Source organism: Folsomia candida, unplaced genomic scaffold (assembly GCF_002217175.1).
Source record: "Folsomia candida strain VU population unplaced genomic scaffold, ASM221717v1 Fcan01_Sc036, whole genome shotgun sequence".
Taxonomy (NCBI): Eukaryota; Metazoa; Arthropoda; class Collembola; order Entomobryomorpha; family Isotomidae; genus Folsomia; species Folsomia candida.
In genome coordinates, this window is record NW_019091228.1 from 652,140 (window position 1) to 678,755 (window position 26,616).

The window sequence follows — 26,616 nt, forward strand, 5'->3', positions numbered from 1 at the left end:
CTATTTTTTTACATGTACCATAGCGACTATTTAAATATATGTATGTATTTCTTATTTCAGTGTCACATTCTTTCATTCAGTTGTTTCAGTTACCTCCAGTCTATACGATATGACAGACGTACAACAATTCTCCTCTCATCGCAAAATTTTTGCCATGAAGAATAGACTATTGTCAACCTTAGCCCTCTTCGTTCTCCTTTTCATAACACCCCACAATTTTACGACAGCGTGTTGTACTTGTGTTCCCACTATTTTATCCTCCAGGACCTCCATATGGGGAGTCGAGACACTCAAATCTCTGAAATGCTCAAACTGTATGGAACTCCCGACCTATTCTATCCCGTTATCCGTCACCGAACTTGACCTTAGTTCCGGTAACAAGTTTCCCCACCTAACCACAAGTTTCTTCGAAAAGGAGGGTTTAATTAACCTGAAAGTGATCAATTTGACCAACTGTGGAATTGAGAAGTTCGACGAGTACGCATTACTCGGTATAAAACGTATCTGGAATGTCAAACTTGACCTTAGCTACAATTCCTTGTCTTCCATGTATATGGTTACAATGTGCGTGAGTGATCTAAATTTGAGAGGGAATCCGATAAAAGATTTAATATTTCAAAAAGTTGGGTGTGTACAAGGGCTAGACTTGAGTAATTGTTCGATGGATACAATTCCAACTAATGGTCCATTTGTGGACACAGCGTTGCAAAAGTTAAATCTGGATTCGAACAACTTGACGAGTTTGTCCTGGAGGCATTTTCAGGGGGTGCATTCCCTTATATACCTGTCGTTAAGGGATAATCCTTGGAGGTGTGATTGTCATATCCACTTTTTGAGAGAACATCTCATCAAGACGAGGACGATGGATATTTCGGACGACGTGGTGTGTGAATCACCCCATGAGTTGAAGGGTCGCGGGCTGGCGTCCATTCCACGAAGTCAGGTGTTGCCTTGTCCACTGAAAATTAGAGGGGTAGTGGGAACAACGAGTATGGATAATGTTACGGTCCGATGTTTCACGGAGGGCGTGCCAGAACCGGATATTAAATGGTATCAGGAGAAGTATTATTTATTAGACAGGTAACCATAAAAATATTGCTGGTATATATTGCTAGTTCGCATCTTAACGACTTTAAAATTATCTATAGAATTTTAACACAGGTAATCTGATAGGTAAATTCCATTTTTTCCCACACAGTTTTGCGATATGTGGAAACTTCATTTTTTAGTATAGTTGTTAAGATTGTCACGGTAGAGAATGTGATGGGGATGTTTTACGTAGAAAATAAGTTCATTTGGCAAAGATTCTCTCATTTAGATAGTGGTATGTGCCACATGTGTGGAGAAAGAAAGTTTTATTATTGGGAATCCCAATTCTGTCCCTAGTTGTAAGTTAAAAATATGTATGTATTCATGCATGAATACCATTTATGTCCATCTTACTAAATATGGTTATCATTCTCAGTGAGAGAAGCAGATATGTAATATTTTAAGAACTATGTATTTAGGTAAATACATATAAAACTGATCGGCAGATGGTTTGGAGGGGTTTCCGTGATTGGGGAATTGGACTTCGAGGAGATTGAGATTAGGATTTGAGAATTCTTCTGTAGATTTGGCTTAGAGAACGGGTAGAAAGAGAGGAAAGTGAGACGGAGAGATCACCCGTGGAGGAGAATTTGAGACATTTTGGGTAAATTGTAACTTCTTCAGTTTGACTTGGGTTTTATTATTAAATAAATATCGTTTAAGTGTGAACTGATCTGTTTGAGACTTTTAGTTCTTTTTCTCATAATTTCCGTCCCTCGTGGACTTGTCCATTTTTACAATTTTTATTCTCATCTTTTCAACATCTTAGCATAGTCACCACGTCTTACTTATGTGAGCGTGACAAGATGCGAACGAATAGCGAATACACCTATTGAACACATTTTTGTGAACTCTACTTTTTCCCCGGGAGAATTTGATTTTTTTAAAAATATTTTCAAATGTATGTACATCAAATTTTCATTTCTATAGTCAACCTGGAGTATCAATTTCTAAGGTTGTCATCCCCAAAACGGAAACCGGACAACTTTACCAGTACGAATGGGAAAGCAAATTGGAGATCATGGCCAATAGTTCGGCTTTCGGTGCCCCTTGGACTTTTTGGTGTAGGGCAGAAAATCAATATGGAAGTGTAACACAACAAATTACACTAAGGATGAATGAATCGATCAATCAGCCGTTACCGGTATCAGATCCCGTCAACTTATTGGAGTCAAGATACACCTTGGTAGAACCGACATTTTTACGGTTCGGCAAGAAATGATCCTCGGGCCGCGTGACAACTTGAATTTGTTCGTGACGGACATCTGGAGAATTATTTGTATCCTAGTAATAAGTTAACTTCCATAGGTCGTATTGGTCTTACTTAATTCTTGGAGTTATGTATTTCAATGCGACATTGATGTAAAATAAATATCTAAATATATTTAAGTACGTTCATTATTTAAATAATTATGTATATATGTGGATTACATCTTAGATGCGAAACCTCAGATTAATTTACATAGAGTGTTCCATAGCCTGATTCAAAAGTGTTTACTTACAACCTATTCCTCGAAAAATTAATAGATAGATAGATAAATAGGTGTTTATTCAAAGATTGATGTAGCATTAGCTTTTACAATCATGATTCGTTTCATATATACAAAAATGCATTCAAACATACATACATAATGTCATCTATAATATACATATCAATCAAATTAGTAAAGTATATCTTTAGTTGTGGGCGCGACCCACAAGTAGCACACGGCATCCCAATACAGGCTAACTACACACTATAATAAGTAACATGACAGGCAATCATCAAATGATAATATGTATGTAGTAGTAGTAGTAGGGGTGTAGGGGGAAAACCGAAATGGTGGTGGGTTCGGAAAACCCCCACATGCATTGGGAAGTTGGCCCAATACACCATTTGGCCCCTACCACATAAGACACCAGGTAGGAAATGAAGGGCAGGGATCATAGACGGATTCCGAGGGGTGGTGGTGATATCCAAATGAGGATGGCGGCTGCATGCGGAAGCAGACAGTTGAAGGTTGTTGGGCGGGGGCGTCCACGGACCGCAGGAACTTGCCCACGTCCCCCATGGAAGCCGTAGCCGGGGCCGAGCGACTCCCCCACTTGCCCCTTCCCCCATCACAACAAATCCAGGTCATGGGACCCCCGTAGACCCGCCTCTGCTGTCCTCCCGCATGCAAGATCCCCTCCCCCACTCTTCCACCAACCACTCCTCCCCACGGTCACCACCCCGATTTACCAAACAAAAACCTACCTGGGGGAGTCCTCCCGAGCGTAGATCTGACGGGGCAGGAAGTCCGGCGTATCCTCTTCGCCTGATGGCACACCTTGTCGTTGCTGGGGCGGGTGGGGTCAGGGGGCGTGAACAGGGTCGCAAGTGGGGGGTGTGAGTGGACGAAGCTCACTGTGGCAATACTCCCTGACACGCACTTTACTTGCCCTGGACAACCACCCGTGACCCAGATGGTAGAAATCCATGCAGCAGGAGCGAGAGAGAGATGCGTGTAGCCCCGTCAGAAGCTGCGAGTGAACTTCGAAAAATTAATAATACATGTCTTTGAATTCCAAGTTACTTTTACGAAACACATAAAATATGCACCTGTTCATGGACCACCCATCTATGGTCTGATTGTTTTTATGACAAAAATTTTGTCATTCGATCTTATAAGCAATTTCAAGACCTAATTTCTGCCTTAATTTTTTGGTCAAAAGTTTTGTCAAAATTTATTCCGCTCCGTAGAATTTTCTACGTTGCCAAGGATTTTTTTTTAACTTTACTAAAAAAAACTTCGGGTGTTGCCAAGAATTTTTTTAACCTTGCTAATGATTTTTTTATAGTTAATTTTTATTGTTATTTTCCATAGTAAAGTATTGTTCGCAGAGTTCATATAATAGTTTAAATTAAATCGTGTCCATGGCAACCTACTAAATCCGTATCATTAATCGTAAAAAAAATCGTAGAAATTCACACCAAAATATATCTAAAAAAAGCTCACCCCTCCGGGGTGTCACAAACTGATCCCTATCCTGAAAATTTTTTATAAATTGAACACCTCCTCCAGTTCCTTCCCTGGAGGCAATGTTCCCAAAATGGCGGAAACGTTTCCGCGTTGAATGGCGACACATTCGCTGGATGAGGAAAGACTTTGCACGACTTTCCCCCGTAGTTGAGGCGATCCTCTCGCCGATGACCTCGATGAGGTGGAGCCCCTCCTTGGCCCACACCCCTGTAGTCTCCATGGCGACGGGGACGAATAGAAAGCGGTCGATGAGGAAGGCGTACTTCCGGTTTTTGGCGTTGTGGGCGGTCTCGGCGGCGGCACCCGGCCGTTTTGATGTTGCAAGGAGGTGGGAGGGGGCGAACGTGTCGGCACACGTGAAGTCCCAGACCAATGATCTTCCCCGTGACCAAGGGACCATGGTCAGTCCGTCCGGCTTCTTGCCGTCGGCTCTTGCACAGCCGGGCGGCTCCTTAATGCAGGGAACTTCGGCCGATCTGAGGGCGCGGGCAATGACATCGTTGGCGGCTGCATGTCGAGAGTGGCGGCCCGCACTCTTGCGGCACTTCAGGCCGTGATAGCCTCTGGCGGTGACCTGTTCGCCGCATGGGCACTTGTGGGGGACGCAGATGTCGCATCCGAGACGTAGTGCGGTGGCGACACGAAAGGTTTCATTGGGTAGGTGGGTTCCGAGTTGGGGGGAGGGGAGTGTGTTGAGCCACGCCCCCGTGTGTGGTTGGGTGGCGGCGAGTAGGCGGGCCTTGTCCTCGGGTTCCGTCGCTCCTTCCCGCAGCTTCTGGATGGTGAGGAGTTGAAGGGGACATTCCCACGCAGATTGGGACCCCAACAACGTTTCGGCGGGTTTCTCCGCCCCAACCGCCAAAGTAGCCCATTCCCGCTCCGCATCCGCAAGGTGGTGTCGGCGGTGATGACATCTTCCGGGATGAGGGATGACACTAGTTGTGAGGTGCTGTGGCACGACGCGATAAAACACGGCATCGCCGTGTCCACGGCATGTCTCACTCCTAGGCCTCCCATCTTCACCGGAAGTGAGGACTGGAGCCATGGGTCAGGGGAAAGGTGGCAGTTGAGGGTGTCGTCGTAGTCCTGGAGGAGCTCCTTCTTCGTTGAGGATGGCGCGCAACGCAGAAAATATATGAGCCGGGGGGTGGAGATTGAGGCCCGGAGGAGGTAGAAAGCGGAGTGGGAGGTGAGGTCATGTAGGCGGGAGGACATGATGGCGAGGTACTCAGTCTTCTTCCCCAACACTGACACGATGGCTTCGTCAGTGAGGGGGCTCCCCAGGAGTGTCGCGGTTTCGGGGAGGATTGCCTGAATGCCAGGCGCGGCTCTTTCGAAGGCCGCCCAAAGTTCCCCCTCCTCCAGCGGCGTTGCCCCCATGAACCCCACTTCACATTTTGCGGTGTTGAGGTGGAGTCCGACTTCCTCCCCCATCTTCACCACGGTAGCCAATGCCTCGAGGACCTTGGCGGGGGAATCCGCTACCGTGGCGTCGTCGAGGTACCACATGTTGAGCGTGGTGTTGATGGCCTGGAGGATTGGGTGGACCACGAGTGAGAAAAGGGCGGGTCCGAGGGGGTCCCCTTGTTGACAGCCTCGGAGAGAGGGGATGGCGGTGGTCCCGTAGAATGGTATGGATGGGGAGTGGCACTGGGCGATGAAGGGGAAGTACTCGGGGAATTTCTCCTTGACGATGTTGAGTAGGACGTCACGTCTTATCTCGTTGAAAGCGTTCCTGAAGTCCATTTTCAGGAACGCCTGGGGGTGGTGTGTGTTGCGTTGAAAAAAATTCGCGCCGCATGCGCCCCCGCCTCTGCCCCTCCTTTGACCCCCACTCCCAGTTGATGCGGGGACAGGTATTCCACGAGGTTGGGGGTGATGCGGTTGGTGACGATCTTCGCCAACAGTCGCCGCCAAACGTTCCCCACGGCGACTGGTCGGATTCCTCCCGTCTTCTTTAGTAGGGCGGTGAGTGACGCGCCGTAAAAAATGGGGCAGATTGCTTCGGGGACCTCCCCTTTGATCATTAATTGAAGAAGGGCCTTGGTGGCCTTGATGAGCTCCTCCCCCCCTGCCCAAGGGTGGGGGAGAGCAAGTCCTTGAGGATTTGCGGGCGCATCCCATCCAACCCTCCGGCCTTTCCTGGGGGGAAAGAGGCGATTGCGGCGAGGAGTTGGTCGTCTTCAATGGGGGAATGGGGGTTCACCTTGTTGGGAGGGTCCGGGAAATTGGCGGGTTCCGGGTGTGGGGGGTGCTTGGCGAGGAGTGCGGTCAGGGTCTCTTCATTATTGGCGGCGATGACGTCATCCGACGTGAGCAGACGGATGGCTCCCCGCACATCCCCATCAGACAACTTGGCCTCTACCTTCGCGCGTTGTTGTTGTTGTTGATCAGGGGGTAAAGGAGGGCGTGGTACCCTGGGCGCTGGTGTGGTGGACTGGCGGTCTGTCCCCCATCGGTGGGCGAGGTCCTTAACCCACTTGGTCAAGTTGACCACTTTGTCCGATTTTCGGGGAACTTGGAGGACGTGGTAGGGGAATAGGAGCAGTGCTTCCCACGCCTCCTCGGAATTAGTCGTGGTGACCTGTACGGTTTTGGTGAGTGCCTGTGCCACGATCAAACGCGCTCCTTTGGGGACACGACGGAGAGTAGGGACTGAAACGTGGAGGTCGGCGAGACGCTCGCGGAATCTGGCCGCATGTTGTTGTTGTTGCTGGGAGTTTTGTTGCTGCTGTAGGGCGTCCGCCACCCAAGTAATCCCCCCGTACGTGTAATGGACGTTGCCCCGTCCCCCTTTCCGACTTGTGGTTACATTGGGGAAACACTTCTTCACCTCCTTTCCCACCAAGGAGTCGATGAGGGGTTCTGTCCCCTTCCCCACGCAGTATTCCTCGTATCGGTCCATTAATTGGGACTTGAGGATGGCCGAAGCGGGGCTGTCCGACACCTGGATCCTCTCCAGTAACCAATTGGTGACGTCCGCTGTGGCGTCCGCCCTGTTCGAGGGTGAAACTGATTTTCTGGGGGGACGTGGGGCCTTAACGGCGAGGCGTGATGTGTCGAGGGTGGAGGGGCCAGGCTCTTCATCGCCCTGAGAGAACGATCCTGGCGGGAAATTAGGTGCGACGGGCGTCGTAGGGGTTTTCGGGGGTCTTCCCCGCTTGCGGACGACGGTGGTCGACAAAAGAGAGACGTTGACATCTTCGGCTGGAGGGGGAACCATGGCACCACCCCCTCCCAGCCATGAACTTCCTACCCGGCGTAGTCTTCCGTTTTCGGGAAATCTTCTTATTTTGTGGGGAGGCTGGAATTTTGGGCGACAAGGAGTCCAACGTGGACCCACCCAAACAAAGTCCACAAAAGATTAGGCCAGTCAAGGAAAAAAAATTATTTTAAAGAAAAATATCTCGCCTGATTTAGGTGTTTAACACGCGTGGGGGAGAGCGGCCCCGACAGAAGACGGACGCTCAAACTCCGCGCCGCCTCTGGGGGCGCAGGGGTCCCCCCGCTTCACGATCAGGTCGTGGGAAATCCTCCCCCAAACTTCTCCGGTCAACCGATCGCCAAAATAGTGGGCCTTGGCAACCGATCCCGTTGCTATGGGTTGATTGGGGCGAACTGCTACTTGTTGGGCAGATGGGCCGTCAAAATCGAAGAAAAAACCCCCCTGGGGCAAAACCACCCCCACAAAGCACTTTTCACTGCCCTCTGCGGGTCTAGGTGGGGGGAACTTGAAATAGGGGGAGGTCCCTACTAGTCACAATGGTTAAAAACTTTGGTTTTAAAAATATTAAAAATTGGAGAGGAGCAAGGTGACGTGTGCTCGACTCGAGCTCCCTCTCTCCCCATGAATTTTAACCCATGAATTTTTCTAACGTTGCCTAGCATTTTGTTAAACGTTGCTAAGCAATTTTTGTAACATTGTTAAGCAATTTTACTCATAACCATAACGATACTCATAATCATAACTATGACCGTAACTATAACAAGAACCAGAACCGTAACCAGAACCACAACCATAACCGTAACCAGAACCAGAACCATAACCATAACCGTAACCAGAACCATAACCGTAACTATAACCAGAACTAGAACCAGAACCATAACCATAACCGTAACCAGAAACCGTAACCATAACTGTAACCAGAACCAGAACCATAACCGTAACCAGAACCGTAACCAAAACCATAACCGTAACCAGAACCATAACCGTAACCAGAACCGTAACCAGAACCATAACCGTAACCAGAACCGTAACCAGAACCATAACTGTAACCAGAACCATAACCGTAACCGTACTCGTAGTTGCAATGAGAAAAGAATCCTGCTCCCTGATTGGCCAATTCAAAATATCATCATCCAATCAGAATGCTGGAATGTTGCGTAAAATTTCAACGGGACGGACTTTTGTAAATATAATATAGATGACCACGAATAATTTAAAAATACTGTATATATAGCCTACATAATGTAGGACCAATACAAATTTTATTAACAATAAATTACTGTTCATTAATATTTATAAGATAATCTCACAATAGTATGTAATTTACCGTATCGAGTTACGGGTCGACGGGATTATATCACCCAAGGGGTGGTCTACAACATATTTACGGACGGCGGCGGTATCTCGAAACCCCGCTCGCGGAAAGCACAAAAACGGCATAAAATAGAAAACATGCATTTTTATAAGTTTACCGCTGAGGCACTTTTGGGGTAAAATGAGATTTTGGGGGTATTGTGAGACGGGGCAAGGTGGAACAAATGGGTGTGCCATGTTTTTTAATTATACTTTATGTAGGTACAATTTTTAGGTAAAATGAGGAATTTGAGGTAATGTGATACACAAGTGGGTGTGCCATGTATTTTGCTTATATTGTATATATGTAGTATGCCGTGAGGCTAGCGGCGAGTTGTCCCGCGGCTAGCGGCCGGCGGTGCTCAAACTAGAGGTGAGCGTAGGGCAGGGCATGCCCTAATAAACGGCCTGCCCGCCCTGCCCTATAGGACGTAGGATAGGGCGGGCACTTGTCAGGTGAGAATCGTAGGGCGTAGGGCGGGCAGGGCGCAATTTACTAGGGCCTAGGGCGGGCAGGGCGAAATTTATTAGGGCGTAGGGCGGGCGGGCGTAATTTATTAGGGCGTAGGGCGGGCGGGCGTAATTTAATAGGGCAGGGCGGGCACCCTTTCTTTTTTTAACAAAATTGTGCACGGCGCTATTGGTATTTGTATTTGTACAGGATTTTGGATTGTACAGGATTGTACAGGATTGTACAGGATTGTACAGGATTGTACAGGATTGTACAGGATTGTACAGGATTGTACAGGATTTTTAACTTGCACTTAAAAAGGTTAGTTCATCTTGAGACAAATACAAGGTGGGAGATACGTTTACTTGCTGGGAAAATATTTTTGTCCTTCGTAGTGATGGCCCCAAATAAATAGGTTTTGTTTTAAATTTCGTTATTGCCAAGTTTTTAAATTTATAACGACGTGTCAACACCTCATTGTTACAGGTAAATGGAAAACGCACTATTTCAAATATTTGAAAATGATTAAGCAATTTCTCTTAATTTATTAATTTATTTAATTTAATTAATTAATTTTAATTTACAGATATGTAAGGGTAATAATATTTTTTCTTTAATACGCAGGACCACTGGGAAAACGTACTAAGGGTTGAACTAACAAGTATTTTAAAACTTACAGTTACGTTGTAATTAATATCATGATAGTTTATATTTTCTTTATTTGCTTTAATTTATATTTTCTTTATTTGCTTTAATTTATATTTTAGATATGGAGATGAATCACCAGGAAGATCAAAATTTGTCTCAGTCGCTTCCAGATATTGATGAAGACGAAACCGCAGAAAATCAGCCAGAACACAAGTCGTTGTCAAAACGTGATGTGGAGAAACTTATCTCAAACAATAGCAAAAGAGTAAAACTGCAGAAAAAAGAAAAATCAAAAAATCAAATAACCCAATCTGACGTGTGGGACACGTTTTTAAAAGTATTTTTGGACAACGAGGACATTCACATGGTTCACTGTGTATCGTGTAAGACCTGTCTTACTTATCGATCGAAGGATGGAACAAATAGTCTGACGCGACACAAAAACTCCTGCGGTACAGCGCCCAATCCTTCAATTTCAAACAAAATCTCTCAGCAAAAACTCAATTTTACCGTCAAAAACGCACCAAAAGAAGCAGTGAATTCATTAAATGATGATATTGTCATAGGATTAGCCCAAGATCTTCGGCCATTAAATTCTGTTGGGTCCAAAGGATTCTTAAAGATTGCAAAACCGCTTATCAGTTTTGGGGCAAAATATGGTGATCAAGACTTAGCGAACATTATTAAGCACAGAACAACATTAAAAAGGGAGTACTTGCCGAAGATAGTTGAACGAAAACGAAATGAAATTGCGGAAAAATTACGGGCGGCCCCACAATTTCCTTATTTTGCGTTTACTTCAGACATGTGGAGCGAGAAATACAAACAAAAAAGTTTCTTATCCCTTTCTATTCATTATATCAACAGCAAGTGGGAACTAAAATCGAATTTACTGGCAGTTGATAAATTCCTTGAAGATCACAAGACAACAATTAACATTCGAGAGCAATGCCGCAAAATTTTATTACAATATTTTGATCAAAATGTTTCAAATATTATGGAAAAATCTTGGATAGTCACCGATTCTGGATCTAACATGATAAACGTCATGACAAATCGACTAGCCTGCCAATGTCATCGTTTGAATACATGCGTTGAATGGATTTTGAACAATAAAACAACCCCAACGGTAAAACAAACCGAAACTGCACAAAAATCTGGAAGAACAAATTCAAAGAAAAAAGCTTTCACTTTTAAGGAAAAATGTCCAATAATGCAGGTAAGCTATTTCAAATAAAATTTACTTATTTAAAATATTATGTAATCACGGTTACATTAAATAATATATTATAATTTAGGAAGCCGTCTCATCAATCAAAGAAGTTGTGACATACTTTAAACAGTCGTCCCTTAATTCAAAGCTCACGAATACACTCAAGCAGGATGTCGTCACAAGGTGGAATAGTGTCCTGTCAATGTTAGAGTCGTATTTAAAATCATCTAACGAAGTAGAAACAATTCTTTTGGAAATTGGAAAAATTCACAAAATAAGCAAAATTAATGGCGGAGTTGTGAAAGAGCTGGTTGAATTTTTAAAACCCTTTGAAGATTGCACCAATGTTTTCAGTCAAGATTGCGCCCCGACTTTACATCAAGTAGCTCCGTGGTTTCACAAATTAAACCAACATCTCACAGCGGCGCCGGACGATTCAACTGAGATGAAACTGCTGAAAGAACAATCCAAAATCTGCTTTGACGAATATTGTAAAACGGAGACGATTCATCATATCGCAGCTATGTTAAATCCGAAGTAAACTGAACCGTTATATATTTATATATTAGTAATTAATATTTTCGGCTTTAAGATTGTTTTACTTATTTAGATTTCGTAAGCTAAAATTTGCTTCCGACCAGGAAAAACAAATGGCTTATGAAGAATTGAAGCAACTTATGATGGCAGGAATAGATAATTTTCAAGCAACAGATATTCTTGGAGTACACTTTGAGGAGCCACCTTCTCTGGGTCCGGCTGAAAAGAAATCTCGTTTTGCGGATATTGAGGATTCAGATAATGAGGAGGATCAGGAAAATATTACTGGCTCTGTAATTGCTCAAACTGAGCTAGATCGGTACCTCCGTGCTAAACCTAATGAGTTGCAGTTTGGTTCATTTTTAAACCACGGTATAAAATTGTTTCTATCTATATACATTTTTAGCATCAGAGTAAATATGACAATAATTTACTTCTCCATCGCATTTTATAGAACCTGGAAAAGAAGACTCGAAATTTGACATCCTGTCTTTTTGGCGGCACGCAACACACTTTCCGAATTTGCAAAAGGTTGCTCAACGGATACTTGCAATTCCGGCGTCGCAGTCAACAGATGAAAGGGTATTTTCAACCACAGGTGCTATAACGTCGCCAAGAAGGACGACACTTTCGGCAGGGACACTTTCAGATCTTATATTTATTCATAAAAATTTTTAATCTGAATTATGTGATTAAAATAATTTGATATTGTTTAAGAAACCTATAAAATACTGAATTCCCATGAATTTTTATTGTTTTCTTAATTTATTGTTAATTAATTAATCAATTAATTAAAACTAAAATTAATTAGTGTTTATCAATTTATTGTTTTTTTCTTATATGTTCACTATTGTTTTTTAATTGTAAAATCATTTTACTTGGAAATCATTTTGCTGATCGAACATAGGGTACTTAATCTCATAATTAGACAAAATAGTAGGGCAAAAGGTAGCAGGGCTTAATTATTTAGGGTGTAGGGCGGGCGGGCGTAATTTATAAGGGCGTAGGGCGGGCAGGGCGTTTTTTTTAGCCAGGTAACGTAGGGCAGGGCGGGCAGGGCGTAATTTAATAGGGCTTTACTAGGGCAGGGCTTTTGAAAATCGCGCCCTACACAGCTCTAGCTCAAACCCGGTTCTAACTTCACAGACGTCAAGAAAATTCGTTGATCTCACGTGGTCTCCTCTTATTACTGGAGGACCGTTCACAAAATATAATAGGTTAATCGGTGGAAAGGTAATCTGGGGACCATGACATTTCTATACTTAAGGCGTTTCATTAATTAACTAAATAAACGAAATAAATCTACAATGAAAATTATTACAAAAGTTCAGGTGATTTTTATTCCCGGCCCCTAAGATACGAAATGCAGTTTGCAATCTAAAGGTAAATGCAAATCTTTCCTTTAGTTCAAATCAAATTTAAATATTTTATCCCGATAACCACTGAATTAAACCTTGGCACCGAATACATACTTGGAGGACCGGATATGGCACCGATGAAATTACGTAAATAATTATTTCATTCAGATCCTTTTCATACCAGTTATTCAATTTTGTCCCAATTGCTAATTTTAGGATCTGCTGGTAAAGCTCGTATAGTGCAGGAAGACATCCTTTTCCAGAATCCTGATATCTTTACTGCATTAATGAACCCGGTCGTAAGGGCGCTGTTTTTTGTTAATCTGACTAGTTTAACCCAATTTTTTAGCCACTCAATACGTTTTTAAATAAATTATGTAGGTCCTCGACCTCATCTTCAGAAAGCTGCCAATTGACGATGTCCGCTCATCCCGGCTCGTCTGCGCCAAATGGGGAGACGTTGGGGGATCCGTCTTGACGAAAAAATTATTTCTGTCCTTGGAAAAGCTGATTCCCTGCGACACACCCTCAGTGGCCGCGGAAGCATGGGGACATGGGTACAATGTCCCCACGGTTTTTTGATTTCCCCCCTATCTGCCCATGTTATAGTAGCCCCGCCCTCGCCTACCCTACAATGTTAAAGTCCCCACATGTCCCCACGGCTTCCGCGGCCACTGCACACCCTTATCTGACCCACCACCCGTCCCTGATAAATTTTTGCGCCGAGTTTTCATCGAGCACACACCGACACAAACCTGTAGTCCAAGCACCTACCAACATCTTCCAATCAATGACTTGACCCTGCTTCCCAGAATGGATCAATTTACTCAAGAATTACTTATCAATGTCGGTTATTGGAAAGGCGTTCAACTTCTACGAGCCCTTGCAAATTCACAGTTTCCCAACGTCAAGATTATTTCTGTCAGATTTGTTTCGTCAAAACCTGACCAAGTCCTGGATCAGGGGGAATTATTGCACTGCCAAAATTTTGCAGCACGCCCCTTCATTACAAAGTTCACATTTATGGCAGGTGATCCTTGCGATTACTTTGCTCATGGTAACCGATACCACACTACGTCGGAATCCTGTATAGCTTGCACAGATTTATTAACGTCAATGTGCCAATCCTTTATCAATGCTTGTACTAACTTAGAGGAATTGGACGTCACGACCACTTCCCACCCAGATTTGACCAACTGTAGGAAATTGCAAGTTTTTAAGTACAAACTGATCGATGCCAGCAAGACGGGTGTGTTTAAAAGGGAAACCAACTTTTCGCCGCTTAATAAAATGTTGTCAACTCTTCCAAACTCTGTTCGAAACTTGGAGCTGAATTATTTTCCCCGTCTGTGTCGCTTTCCAGGGTTAGATGTACGAATTTTATACTATTTTTAAATAAAATTACGCAATCACTATATTTTAACTTTGATGGAGTAGTAATTTTTTCAGGTGCACGATTTTCGCCTCCCTACCCACATGCTGAATCTTACCTCGGTAAACATCGCTTACGCCGGTGGTGTCTACAGTATCGACAATATTTTCAAGTTGGGATTATTCCCCAAACTGCAACACCTTTCCATCGATCTACCCGAGAACAAATTTTGGAACCGTGATATTTTTACTGACGTTAAATATCCTCGCGTGGAAGTGACATCGATGAGATTGGACTGCCATTTGTACCAATGTCAGAGAGAGCTGGAAAGAATCGTTGCGGCATGTCCGTCCGTGACCAAATTGAATTTCAAACTCGTCGTGGATTATTTGGATCCAGAAGGTTTAATCGGGTTGGAAATACTTCTGGAAACATTGAATGGTTGGATGCTGGAAAAAGGAGTTGTCTCCCTGAAAGAAGCGGCTCCCCGATATGTTCCGCCTATTTTAGAATTTTGGGCGACATTGAATAGTAATGAACTTCTTTAAGTAGATGGTATTGATGCCACATTTACTAATTTGTATCAAACTTTCCCCCAGTTTCAAAAATGGTCACTTTAATTATCCACGTGAGTGAAATTTACTGGCTGGTGGGATCCTTCTCACCAAACTTGATCTTCTCTAAGAAATTAAAAGCGGCATTTGCCGCCTGTAAGAATTGTGCAGGTGTGGAGATTGATCAGAAGGTAGTTTTTTTATGCTTGTGTATAAAATTTATATTGTAAATATATATTAAAATTTAATTAATTTTCAGGTCAGCAATCCCGTCCCAACTGGAAACGAATTGTTGTAGCAACATTCACCCAACGTTTCATTGTTGTGAGAGTGTGAATGTGTTGGGAGTGTGTCATTTGTCGAATATTTAATATTAGCATAACGTTATAAAATCCGAAAACATACTTTTACAACTATTGACTACACGTTATGACAACATTGGATATTAACCAAATAGTTAAATCCACGTTAAGACAATGTTTAAGTCATTTTATAAATAACGTGACATCAATGTTGCATGAAAGTTTTATTCACATTATACCAACGTGAGAAAATCCAACTCGTGCATTGTGCCATGCCGTCGCCGCCATTCCAATTCGCCTTCATAAGTTTGACTTTGCTCTCTCAGTTGACTAAATTTTCTCTAAGTATTTGCAATGGCAAATTTTCGAAAAAACTACTTAGTTGTAGAATTTTTAAAAGAAAATCCGATTACGGTTGACTTTATACCTTCGAATTGGGTTGTTAACGACGAAGAATGTCAGTGGCCCCCAAGATGTAGCTCTGATAAGTTAAAAGTTTTACGACGTGACCGTGCAAAACCAGCCAAGTCCTGGGGAAAGTGTGGGATCCGAATATTGGGAGAATTTGGTAACTAAATTATGTAGTATTATGGCATTATTTTATTATAGTTTCATCTCGTTCATTCTTATCTGTCGTATTAATTATAGATAGTTACGAGACGGCCCTTAATGGCGCAAAAACGGCTGAAGTGACCTCGGATTTAGAAAATAACGGACAGCCAGAAAAAAGAATTTCTAGGAAAAAACTACCATCCTCTAGTTCTGATCATTCTGGTGATGACGATAAATCTTCTCCCAATAAAAAGAAGCTGCTGCAATTAGCCAATTATAATGAACAGTGTAAGTTTACACCAGTGACGTGAACTATAAAATGTTACAAATAACATTAGTATTTTTTTAACCAAGTTTAATATTTTATTTGCTCAGGTACCAGCCAATCCGTCACTCCAGTAGTCCCACCCACTACGTTGTACTACCTGAATTTTCCGTCAGCAGGTATGAAGATTAACGATAATTATTATTGGTATGTACAAAATTATTCATTATTTGTAGAGAATTGTGTTTCGTTGAATGAACTGGCTGGTACAAGTGGAACAGAATCGATAGTTTTAAGTAATTCGGAAAACGTTTTGGCTACCACATCAGAAGAAAATTCTGCCCACGATCTTACCCCATTTGTGACAACTCCAAGCCGCGAAACCATCGGATTTGAGACCGTTGTAACACCAAAAGCCAACTCAAATAACCAAAAAGGTAATCAAATTTTATTGTCAACTAAAATATACTAGACCGCAATTAATCCTGATTGCAATTTTTAGGACTTCAAACCACCTTAATTCGACATCTTGCTGCGATTGAGAAGGCACAGAAAGCCATTGAGGGAAAAGTTGACACAATTCTGACCCATCTACAGAAAACAACTGACGACCAATTCGACCCATCAAATTATGATTATTCGACATTGCCAACCTTCCCGCTTGTGTCGGAGGACAGCTTAGTCGAATTTGAGACGCAGCTAGGATTGCCTAAAGAGAAAAGCATTTTTGTAAGAATTATTAAGTTTGATTTGTAATTCCATTATTGCCCTACATATCCTAAATATTATATTTATATTTATTCCTTATTTTATTTTTATATTTATATTTATTATATTTATTCCTGTTAGATTAATAATTTGGCTGGCACTGGAGGCAGAACCCTGAAAGAACATATTAAGCTGATCTTCGAGAAGATTATTACTGACGAATTGGCCATTGGATTCACGTATACTGGACGAGGCAAAGGAGAGAAGAACTCTTTTAAAATTTATAAGAATATAGAACATTGCATAATATGTGAGTATATTACTGTAAATGAAGCAAAAATAACAGAATTTCATAAAGGCAAGTAAATGGATGTAATTGTTTGTACTTCTAGCCGCTGTAAAACTGAACAAATTTGTCGGAGTAGACGAAAAGGCAGAATGTAATATCCGCCTCGCAATTATGGATTATTTGAGGTTTTCAAGACCGAAGAAATAGAAACCTAGCAGTAATTTGTAATTACGTGTGATAATTATGGCTTCAGGTAGAAGTAATCGTAGAGACAGACAGAGATTGTACAATTCGATATTATTAGAAATAGATAATGCTAACTTAATGCCTACGGACACAAATAATTTAGAGGACAGAGAGAGTTGTAATTATGATATAACGGAGGAAGTAGAAAGTAACAATTTTACAGCAGATATTTTACAGCAACGACGAAAATCCACTTAGTAGTGAAGATGAATTGGATTTAGATAGTTCAGACATTAGACTAGATATTAAATCAGACTTGTCTGGATGGGCGGTAAAACACAACATTACTGGGTGTGCCACTGATAACCTGCTAGATATATTATCTGCCCATTTTCCAAACTGTTCTTTACCGAGGTCATACAAAACTCTACTTGGTACAGTCACAAATTACGAAATTTTAGACATAGGCGGTGGAAAATATCATCACTTTGGATTGGCAAAAAACTTTTATATTTTAGTACTTTATCGTCATTCGTAGAAACATATGGTACAATTAAGTTAAATGTAGGAATTGATGGCTTGCCAATTAGCAGATCAAGTAAAAAACAGTTTTGGCCTATTATAGTGAGCTGCGAATTATTTAATTTTGGCAAACCATTTATTGTGGGTCTTTACTTTAGTAATTCCTGCAAACCCACAAACGTAAATGAATTTCTAAATCCTTTTATAGATGAATATAAATTTTTAAATGAGATAGGGATTGAAATTAATGGTATAAATAGGCAGGTAGTTATTAATTGTATAGTGGCTGATGCACCTGCCAGAAATTTCATAAAACACTGTGCTGCATTTAATGGTTACAACGGGTGCGATCGTTGTATTCAAAAGGGTAGATGGCTAGGTCGTGTAATTTTTGAAAAAGTGGATGCCCCTTTACGTACTGATCAGAATTTTTATAGGAAAGAGGATAAATTGCACCACACTGGCGTTTCACCGTTCGAATCACTAGGAATTGGCATGGTGTCAACCATGGTGCTTGACGTTATGCACCTAGTATTTTTGGGGGTCACAAAAAAGTTACTGTGTTGTTGGAAGAGTGGTCCACTTCCACATAGGCTAGGTAGGCTAGATATTGCAGAAATTTCAGAACGACTACTGGCTTGTCGACAATTTATCCCTAAAGAATTTAACAGAAAACCAAGATCATTATTGGAATTGGACTTTTGGAAGGCGACAGAATTTAGAACTTTTCTGTTATATTTAGGTCCGTTAGTTTTAAAGGGAATCCTTGAAAAAGAAAAATATTATCATTTCCTTAAGTTGTCAGTTGCTGTCCGTATTCTTTTATCAGAGAATAGAGAATGGTATAATTACGCAAAATCATTACTAGTATTGTTTGTTCAGCAGGTTCCTCGTTTATATGTATCAGAATTTTTAGTTTATAACGTGCACTCATTAGTTCATTTGGCAGACGACGCATTGAAATTCGGTTCATTAAATTCAATATATGCATTTGAATTTGAAAATTTCATGCAAAGCATAAAGAGGATGCTCCGAGCTCGCAATAATCATTTGCCACAAGTAATTAGAAGGGTTAGTGAGTACGAAATATCTGGTGTTCAAAATTGTCGCGAAAGAACGCCTTATATTTCAACCGATCCAAAAAACCGTACATTTTTACTTGCAACTGGTGAAGTAGTCGTGGTTATGCAATTTAATGGGTCGAATCAGGTAGAAATTAGTAAATTTACTCATAAAACAAACTTTTTTTAGATCCATGTGAAAGTTCTAAATTATCAATATTTGTCGTTAGTCATCTTTCACAGCAATGTCGTTTAATTAGTAAAAGTGATCTGAATTGTAAAGTTATGTTGTTACCACTCTGCGACTCTGCAAATGAATTTCTTTGTCTCCCTTTTTGTGGTATTTAGTATATACTAGTATTAATTAGTTTGTATATTATTCATATTTTGGTTATTTTTACTAATTTGTTATCAGTTCTGTATTGCTTAACGAAATAAATAAATAAATAATGAAAACTGAACTATAATACACTGTGTTTTTTGGCATATAATAATGTACAGATAACATCAATCAAATGTGATCATAACATTATATGCACGTTGGATATTACGAATCTAACGTATGGAAAACAGTTGCACAACATTCTCATCACATTCCACCAACCTTGGCTTTGCTCTCAACACAACGTTGTCCTCACGTATGACTTCCGGCCATTTAAAAAGATGTGCACTTTTCAATTTTAACAGTGCTACAACAGTTTTTTTCCGGTTGGGGTACGAGCTAAGGTGCAGTCGTTCATAGATGCGAAGAAACTTCCGGTTCGCCTTCAGCTCAAGGAATGTTACGATTGATGAGAGGGTAAAATTATTCTAAAATGGGATTTATTCATTATTTGGCTTATTATGGGGAAAACTATTATTGTGGGGACTAACTTAATACTACTGAACTTCCGGGTTTCAAAGAATTTTTTATTCATGGAGTTTAACTCAATTTGTATATAAGCGTCAAAACGAGCTGTGTGACTTGTAATATTTAAAATAAATAAAACTAAAATGAGAATTAAGAAAAAAAAATTCATTTTGCAACAAATTTAGTGAGTCAAGTTTCATGAAATTAAATCGCACATTTCCCCAAAGATTTTCCATGCCACGAAACTCAAAGTCAGCTGCAAAGAGAAAACAAAACATTCAACGAAAGCAAAATCCAGGTAGTCGTTAATTAATTAACTAATTATATTTTAACTCGGCTTGTTTTATCGTTCCAGCAGACTAATTGAAGCCTGACGATTGACAGTTTTAATAACATGGCCCTCTCTAAATTAGGTATGAATGGTCTATTTTTAGTAGCTTTGCTTTCTATATCTTCTAATCAATTTAAAGTCTCTACATTAATTCAAATTATTAATTGTCTAGATTCACCTTTAATTTGTGGGCCGGAAGAAATCAACATTGACGACATTGACCTGGATTCTACAGCTTTTACTTCAGAACTTGACCTCCATGTCGGAGATTGGGACAGCACTCCAATTCTGCGTGCCCTTGCAAACTCCCACTTTCCCAACCTCACCTCCATTAAATTCAAGTCCAACGGGAAATATCAGGATAAATTGGGATTAGTGGCGTGTCAGAAGTTTTCTGTGCGATCGACCCTGACCAATATCGCCTTCCAGATGACCAAGTGTTCTTTTTTGGTGGCAGCTAAAGCCAATTATGAGTTATTAACGTCCATGTGTCAAGCATTGATAGGTGCGTGTCCAAATTTAGAAAATTTGCTCGTCTGCAGCAGTTTTTACCCGGATTTGACCAACTGTACGAAATTGCAAGTCTTTAAGTACACCTTCTTTCAGAATTGGAAAGTAATCGACACGTCATCTGTTAACACAATGTTGTCCGGGCTTCCTGCCTCGGCCCGAGAATTGGACATGGATTACGTCAAGAAATACGACGCAACTTACCGAATCCGTCCGAAGGTTGGAAAATATGATATCATGTAAAAAAAAAAGTTATTTCTGAAGTATTTATAAATAATTTTTGCATCCAGGTTCGTCTGCCTAGTCCACTCCCGAATCTTGCCTCGATCAGCGTCACCAACGCCGAAAGTGTGTACAGTATCGAAAACATTTTAAAATTGGGACAATTTAGAATTTTAGATTTAGTAACAATTTGAACACTGGTACATAATTATGCACATCAATTAGTTTTTAATACACAAATGCAGTTAAAAGGACGTTTGTGGCTCTATTTATTTATTTTCCTCCAACTCTCTAACTGCTTCTGTCGCCTTTTCCACCTCCATCTTTTTCGGTCTCCCAATCCTCGCCCCAGCCACACCCCTCTTGACCTCGCCATCCCCCCTCTTCCTCTGCTTGGGCTTGTAGGACGAATATTTCTCCCTCCTGTCCGGATCGTGCGACCACATGTGAATATTCAAATAATTTTTGAGTCGAAACCTCTTCCCGCAGAGGGTGCAGAGATGTGGGGCGTCGTCCGGATTGATGTGGATTTGCTTGTGGCGAATCAATTTGCTCATTGTCACCATTTCCCTGCCACAAATATCGCACGGAAATCTGGGCGCGCCCTCTTCTCGGGTGCGGTGAACATTGTTGACATGATGCCTAAGAGATCTTTCAGCCTTGAATTCCTTCCCACATTGGTCGCAGACGGCGCTGATAAATAGAATAAATAAAGTAAATTATACATATTTAAAATCCTGAATAAATATAGCGCTTATTTTGCTATTAATATACATAAAGAAAAATCTGTTTAATTCCATTACCTATTCCCCTCCGTATGATGCATTTCAAAATGCCATTTAAGCAGGTGCCAAGTTGAAAACCGTTTTCCACACCCGGGTTCTAAACATTTGAACGGATTTATGTCACTGTGTCGACATTCCGAATGGATTTGACACACCTGCTCGGAGCTGAAGGCAATTTTGCATGGGGCGTTAGTGCAGAAAATGGCAAATTTTGCACAATCAGCGTTTTTAATGGCGTGGTCATCAAAGTATTCCCAGCGACGGAAAAATGTGTTGCAGCCACAACATGTGAACGCCTCTTCGGAGACGTGAGTCGATAAGATATGATTTTCTAGGACTTCTTTCGTCTTTACGACCTTTTCGCATGTGTCGCATTTGTAGCCCATCGTCTTATCTGTACACCAGTCCACGTGAGAGGACCAGTAGGAGATTTTTGACATCTCTTTAGGACAGTGGGGGCAGGGGAACGATGTGATGTTGTATTTGGTAGCGAGATTAGTGAGTCTTTCCAGTTCTTTTTCGTGCCTTTGGGATGGAATGAGTTCTTCGTCTTCCGGGGTAGGAGGAGGAGGTGGAAATTTGGCCATAATTTCAGCCCAAGAAAGGGTAGCTGGCTCAGGTTGGGCTGAGGGGGCAAGAGAACCTTGATCTGAATACTGCAAAAAGATTGTTATTTTAGATTAGTTTTTTTAAGAAATTTCACAAATATTAAAATATCTACAAACTAACATCGTTGTGACGATCATCTTGGTCAGATTTCTCGTCCTCGTCCCGGTCATAATCTTGCACTGTCGCTGGCTTACTAATTTTACCAATCATTCTACCCTTTTTCGTCTAGAAAATATAGACAAAATGTAACTACAATTAACTTGGAAAAATTATCACTATGAAATAATTATTGTGTTGACTCCGACTTGAGTTACACGTGCTTGTTTTCTGGGTCTTCCCCTCCTGGGTGGTTGGTTAGCGGAAGGAATATACTCCACCATTTCATCATCCTGAAACGCTAAAGGGTCCACACCTACTGCCTCAACTGACGGCAATACGAAGGGTTCGTTCTTATCCAAATTGAAATAATGAGTCACAAAATCTGGGGGAGGAATTGCTCCGTCACTCTCATCCACCTCGACCTTAATTGAAACGTCGGGATCGGGATATATTTCTACGCCAATGTCTAAATACATATATAAAAAAGTACATTTGGTTAAATATTTGCCTGATAAACAATACCAGCGGAATCAGGGGACATTATCCTCTCACAAATTTAATATTGACCGTATCATTAACCACGGAAATCTTCCGACACCATTTTATAATATACGACGAGACGACACAATAATTTACTTGCACCCAAAACCATCCAAATTTTGCAAAAAAAACTTGCTAAAATCCACACACATTTCCTCCCCTCAATTTAATGTCTACAGTAAAAACAATTATTTACCACTTTCTTCTCCCACAAATCCACTAGACACGAGATATCTTCTAATAATTTTTGTCGCCGAATCGCTCTCCTCTCGGTCACCATCCTCCCCAATTTCTTCCTTGACACTGACCTTCGACTTGACTTGTTCCCTTATCGAGTCAAGCTCCTCCTCCAACTTGGTAATCTGGTCAAACAATTTGCACCCTTTCACCACAATGTCGTTGCATTTGAAACAGAGGGAAATCCAGTCGGCAGGATGACCATAGTTTTGCAAGAGATCGTCACAAACGGTGGGGGAAACATGGAGGAGTTTTTGGAGGAGGAAAATCACTCGGGCGTTGAGGTCAAGGTTTGGTGTGGGTGTGGTGGGATTTGTCCCCGCAGTATGGCATAATAGACAGGAATCGGTAGTACTAAAAAATAGATAAAGTTAGGTTAAAATAAATTTTACAGTTAAATATTTAATTGCAAATACATATGTAAATACTTGTTTAACATAAGGGTATTCCCCTTCTTTTGTCTCCTCCTTGCTTCATTCACTTCGTTCATCCGAAGCACACTTTGTTTCCGGAACTTTTTGAGTTTTGAAGTGGGCATTTTTATTGTGTTAATTTATTTAATTTATTAGGGATGAATCTGGTCTTATCAAGTCTTATGAGAATAACTTATCCCATCTAGTGTCTTATTGATTAGTGTAATTTGTAAAGTGCAGAAGAATTAATTAAAATAATTGTGTCATTGTTTATTATTTTTTGTTAATTTGTAATTGTAAAAACAAGTGCAGAAAAGCAGCTGGATTTAAAAGGTATAAACTCGCAGATTTATTTACCGGTGGTGGTGCAAGGGTGAAAGATTCTCACATTTCATTTCAGCTGGAGTGAAAGTGAAAATGAAAACTTTTGTGTTGGTCGTCTCGTTACGTTAGACAATTATTTTAAGTAATTCTAATTGTTTCTTACATTGCAAATTACACATCACGAGTATTCATGATCACTTGATAAAACAAAGTCAGGTAAGCATTTAATTGTCCCGATGTATATTAGTTTCCCATAAATTTGACGTAAATTTAAATTCATACAAATTGTTTAAACATGTTTTTAATTGCAAGAAGAAATGAGTAGAATAAATTAACTGTTTACCAAATTATTAAATATCAACATAGGTCGTTTTAACAAATATACTTTAATCTCTTTGGTCATTATGTAATATTAATACTCGAGAACATGTGAATACTGTTCAATTCAATTATTTTAGAAATATTTTAACTGTCGCCTCTTTGTTTTGACTAGTAGGATGGATTCGTGTTTCCTGTGCGGCGTTATTATTCCTAACACAAATTCCAGGAGACCGACACCACTTCTTGACCGCAAAGCCCGAGTGATTTTCCTCCTCCGGAATCTCCTCAATCTCGGCCCCACCGCTTGTGAAGATCTTCTACGAAATTATGGTCATTCTGTCGACTGGATTTCGCTTTGCTTAAAATGTAGCCGCATTGTGGCGCAAGGGAGTCGCCTATTTGTCCAAATTAAGTAGTTGGAAGACAAATTGAACTCTGTGAAGGAACAAGCCAGGAGGATGGTCAAGCGAGTTTGCGAGGATGGCGACAACGATGTGGGCGGCGGCGATTCGGCGACAAAAACTATTAGAAGATATTTCCTCACCAATCTTGTTGGCGGAGTAGAAAATGGTACGCTTTTATTTTAATTTAATGATTTTATGAAAGTTTAATTTTAAAATGACCCAATATGTACTAACTATTGTTATTTAGGTAATGGAGTGGATGGATGGAGAGAGTTATCCCCGAAACGATAGTAAAAGTTGAGCTGGATAAATCTGTTGAGGAAGAAATGGTTGATGAAACCCATGATTTTGTTGGGAATGAAATCGTCCAGAATTTTGTTACAGGAAATGATTCGGTGAGATTATTAACAAGGATTTACGTAATTGTCATACTTCGGTTATTTATTTATTTTTGACTCATTCAATTTGTAACCGATGTTGGTGAAACTTATAAGGGACCTTAATGGTCATATGTAGGTCACGTTGGCGAAAAATTTTTTTCAATATTTTTCAATATTTTGGGGTTTTAGAAAATATAAATATTTACGTCAATATTTCGACGTTTTTGAAAAAATATATTTTTTTTACTAAAAATCCCGATCAAAAGGCGTATTTTAGTGGTTTTTAGAAGCTAAATTTTTCAAAAAAACTTTACAATTTTTTAGCCCGAGTCATGGTTTATGAGATGACTTTCTCCGTCTGAATTTTTATTTCTGTCGATAACTAATATTCTACTCATCGACTTACGTATTTGTACACAAAGCTTTGTGTTACGATTATTTAAAATTGTTAGATTTAGGAGGGCAACGTCACTTCTTTACTTTGCAATGCCAGATTTTAATGTTTAATTTTGCTCAGATTTTCATAATTTTTACATACTCTCCACCCCAGGTAGTTACTTCAACATATCCAATCGCAAAATCAGCTTTTTTGAAGTTGCACATTTTTTTAATGCAAATTGTTTGGTCAAGAAATAAAAATAGAAAATTTTAAAAAGTTCTTCGCCTTTTTAGCATGACCCAGGGCTTATCATTTGTAATAGATATATATATATAGATCTATATACCTCTAACAAATCAAAAATACATTAAGATCTGGCATTTCAAAAGTGCGACATGTTCTTCCTTAATTGGCAATTTTGAACTCGGTCGGAATCAAACTCGGAATTTGATGCAATTAAAGTATTTCGCAACTGACTAGGGCTATATGAGGCTGCACTGGAGATTTTTTAATTCTAAAAATTAATCGGGTCGTGGTTTTGTTTTTTATGAATCGGGTTAGTCAGGTCGAATTTGGATCCAACTCTCTAGCTCCCTCACAGGAGTAGACTCTGATTTCAATTTTTTTAAGAAAATTTCACTGTAAAGACCTCAGAAAATCACTGGAATACGTTACAGTTGTCATTTTCAACCTTAAATTCAACTTTTATACCATAAATTAGCTAGATATCCAGCTGAAAATAACTTTATAAAAAAATTTTTAAGAAAATATTTTCGGGTTTTGAACGAAAATAAAAAATAAATTTTTTCGAGGTTGATTGTAAATAAATATCCGAAGTATGGTAATTGTATAATTAGTTATGACCTTGCGAATTAAAATTTTTTACAGATTATACATAAATTCAATAATTAAATTAATTATTTTCATTTTCTGATCTGATTGTTTCAGCGTACTGCTCTAGCAGAAAACTTAACTCCCGTACCGATAAGCACGCGTAAAACAAAGAAAGCCACCCATTGTTAGGTAAAACCAAGTTGGCACGTAATCTATTTTATGCCGAGGTACAATCTAACAGCCTTATTTTATTGATTTTATAATAGAAAATTTCTACTAGGAATTTACGTTTTTTCTTTTTTTCTAGGAACGTCGCAAACGCTGGGGACGATTTGAACAGATCGCATTAAAAATAAAGCTAAGATCTAAGCCAGATATTCCCTGGCCTGAAATTCTGGCCGCAAACCCTCCCCCTCCCACCGAAGAAGACGCCAAATTCGAATCAGCAGCCGAACTAAAAAGATTAACTGAACTCGCTACGAAACACAAAATCGTGATCTTCGCGAGAATCGATATTATATTATACGGGATTATACCATTCTCGAGACTATACGGTTTTAAAGAAGGTGAAAAAGACGACGTATGAAGAAGACAGTGATTGAGATGGGGAGTAAAATGTTGATAAAATTAAAGTCATTTATTTGTATTTGTATCAATTTTTATTAAAACTAAGCTACACATTTTTTATGA

At 40.5% G+C, this 26,616-nt stretch overlaps 3 protein-coding genes and 1 long non-coding RNA gene across 5 annotated transcripts; 2 read left to right on the forward strand and 2 right to left on the reverse strand.

Moving 5' to 3' along the window:
- Nucleotides 1-8,025: 8,025 nt before the first annotated feature.
- Nucleotides 8,026-8,775, reverse strand: LOC110860931 (keratin-associated protein 6-2-like). The gene is made up of 3 exons (XM_022110046.1): nt 8,645-8,775; nt 8,211-8,360; nt 8,026-8,167 (listed from the first exon to the last, which is right to left on the reverse strand). Exons 1-3 carry the CDS (start codon nt 8,773-8,775, stop codon nt 8,026-8,028), a joined length of 423 nt encoding a protein of 140 aa, XP_021965738.1.
- Nucleotides 8,776-19,118: 10,343 nt separating this feature from the next.
- On the forward strand, nt 19,119-20,636 carry LOC118439474. The gene is made up of 2 exons (XM_035860800.1): nt 19,119-19,951; nt 20,042-20,636. Exons 1-2 carry the CDS (start codon nt 19,933-19,935, stop codon nt 20,620-20,622), a joined length of 600 nt encoding a protein of 199 aa, XP_035716693.1. The 5' UTR covers nt 19,119-19,932; the 3' UTR covers nt 20,623-20,636.
- On the reverse strand, nt 20,128-23,584 carry LOC110860932 (transcriptional repressor CTCF). Of its 2 annotated transcripts, XM_035860799.1 has the most exons (7): nt 23,300-23,584; nt 22,831-23,225; nt 22,301-22,560; nt 22,116-22,220; nt 21,542-22,042; nt 21,405-21,483; nt 21,026-21,294 (listed from the first exon to the last, which is right to left on the reverse strand). In XM_035860799.1, the coding sequence occupies exons 1-7, from the start codon at nt 23,407-23,409 to the stop codon at nt 21,161-21,163; spliced, it is 1,584 nt and encodes a 527-aa protein (XP_035716692.1). In that variant the 5' UTR covers nt 23,410-23,584; the 3' UTR covers nt 21,026-21,160. The 2 variants fall into 2 exon arrangements, with proteins under 2 accessions (XP_035716691.1, XP_035716692.1); XM_035860798.1 differs by having other exon boundaries at nt 20,128-21,294; nt 21,405-22,042.
- An 89-nt stretch (nt 23,585-23,673) lies between these two features.
- Nucleotides 23,674-26,616, forward strand: LOC118439475. Its single transcript, XR_004837442.1, has 5 exons — nt 23,674-23,824; nt 24,102-24,499; nt 24,581-24,728; nt 26,041-26,153; nt 26,234-26,616. It is a non-coding gene; the product is annotated as an uncharacterized LOC118439475 (long non-coding RNA).

Excerpts from the sequence above, each read along its gene's own strand:
- LOC110860932 (XM_035860798.1), bottom strand. The coding sequence starts at position 23,409 with ATGCCCACTTCAAAACTCAAAAAGTTCCGGAAACAAAGTGTGCTTCGG. Across the intron at positions 23,226-23,299 it reads AATACCCTTATGTTAAACAA|TACTACCGATTCCTGTCTAT; the intron begins GTATTTACATAT and ends TCTATTTTTTAG. Across the intron at positions 22,043-22,115 it reads AAGATGATCGTCACAACGAT|TATTCAGATCAAGGTTCTCT; the intron begins GTTAGTTTGTAG and ends ATCTTTTTGCAG.
- LOC110860931 (XM_022110046.1), bottom strand. The coding sequence starts at position 8,775 with ATGCATGTTTTCTATTTTATGCCGTTTTTGTGCTTTCCGCGAGCGGGG. Across the intron at positions 8,361-8,644 it reads TCGACCCGTAACTCGATACG|TTATGGTTCTGGTTACGGTT; the intron begins GTAAATTACATA and ends TTCTGGTTACAG. Across the intron at positions 8,168-8,210 it reads AGTTATGGTTACGGTTTCTG|TTACGGTTATGGTTCTGGTT; the intron begins GTTACGGTTATG and ends TTCTGGTTATAG.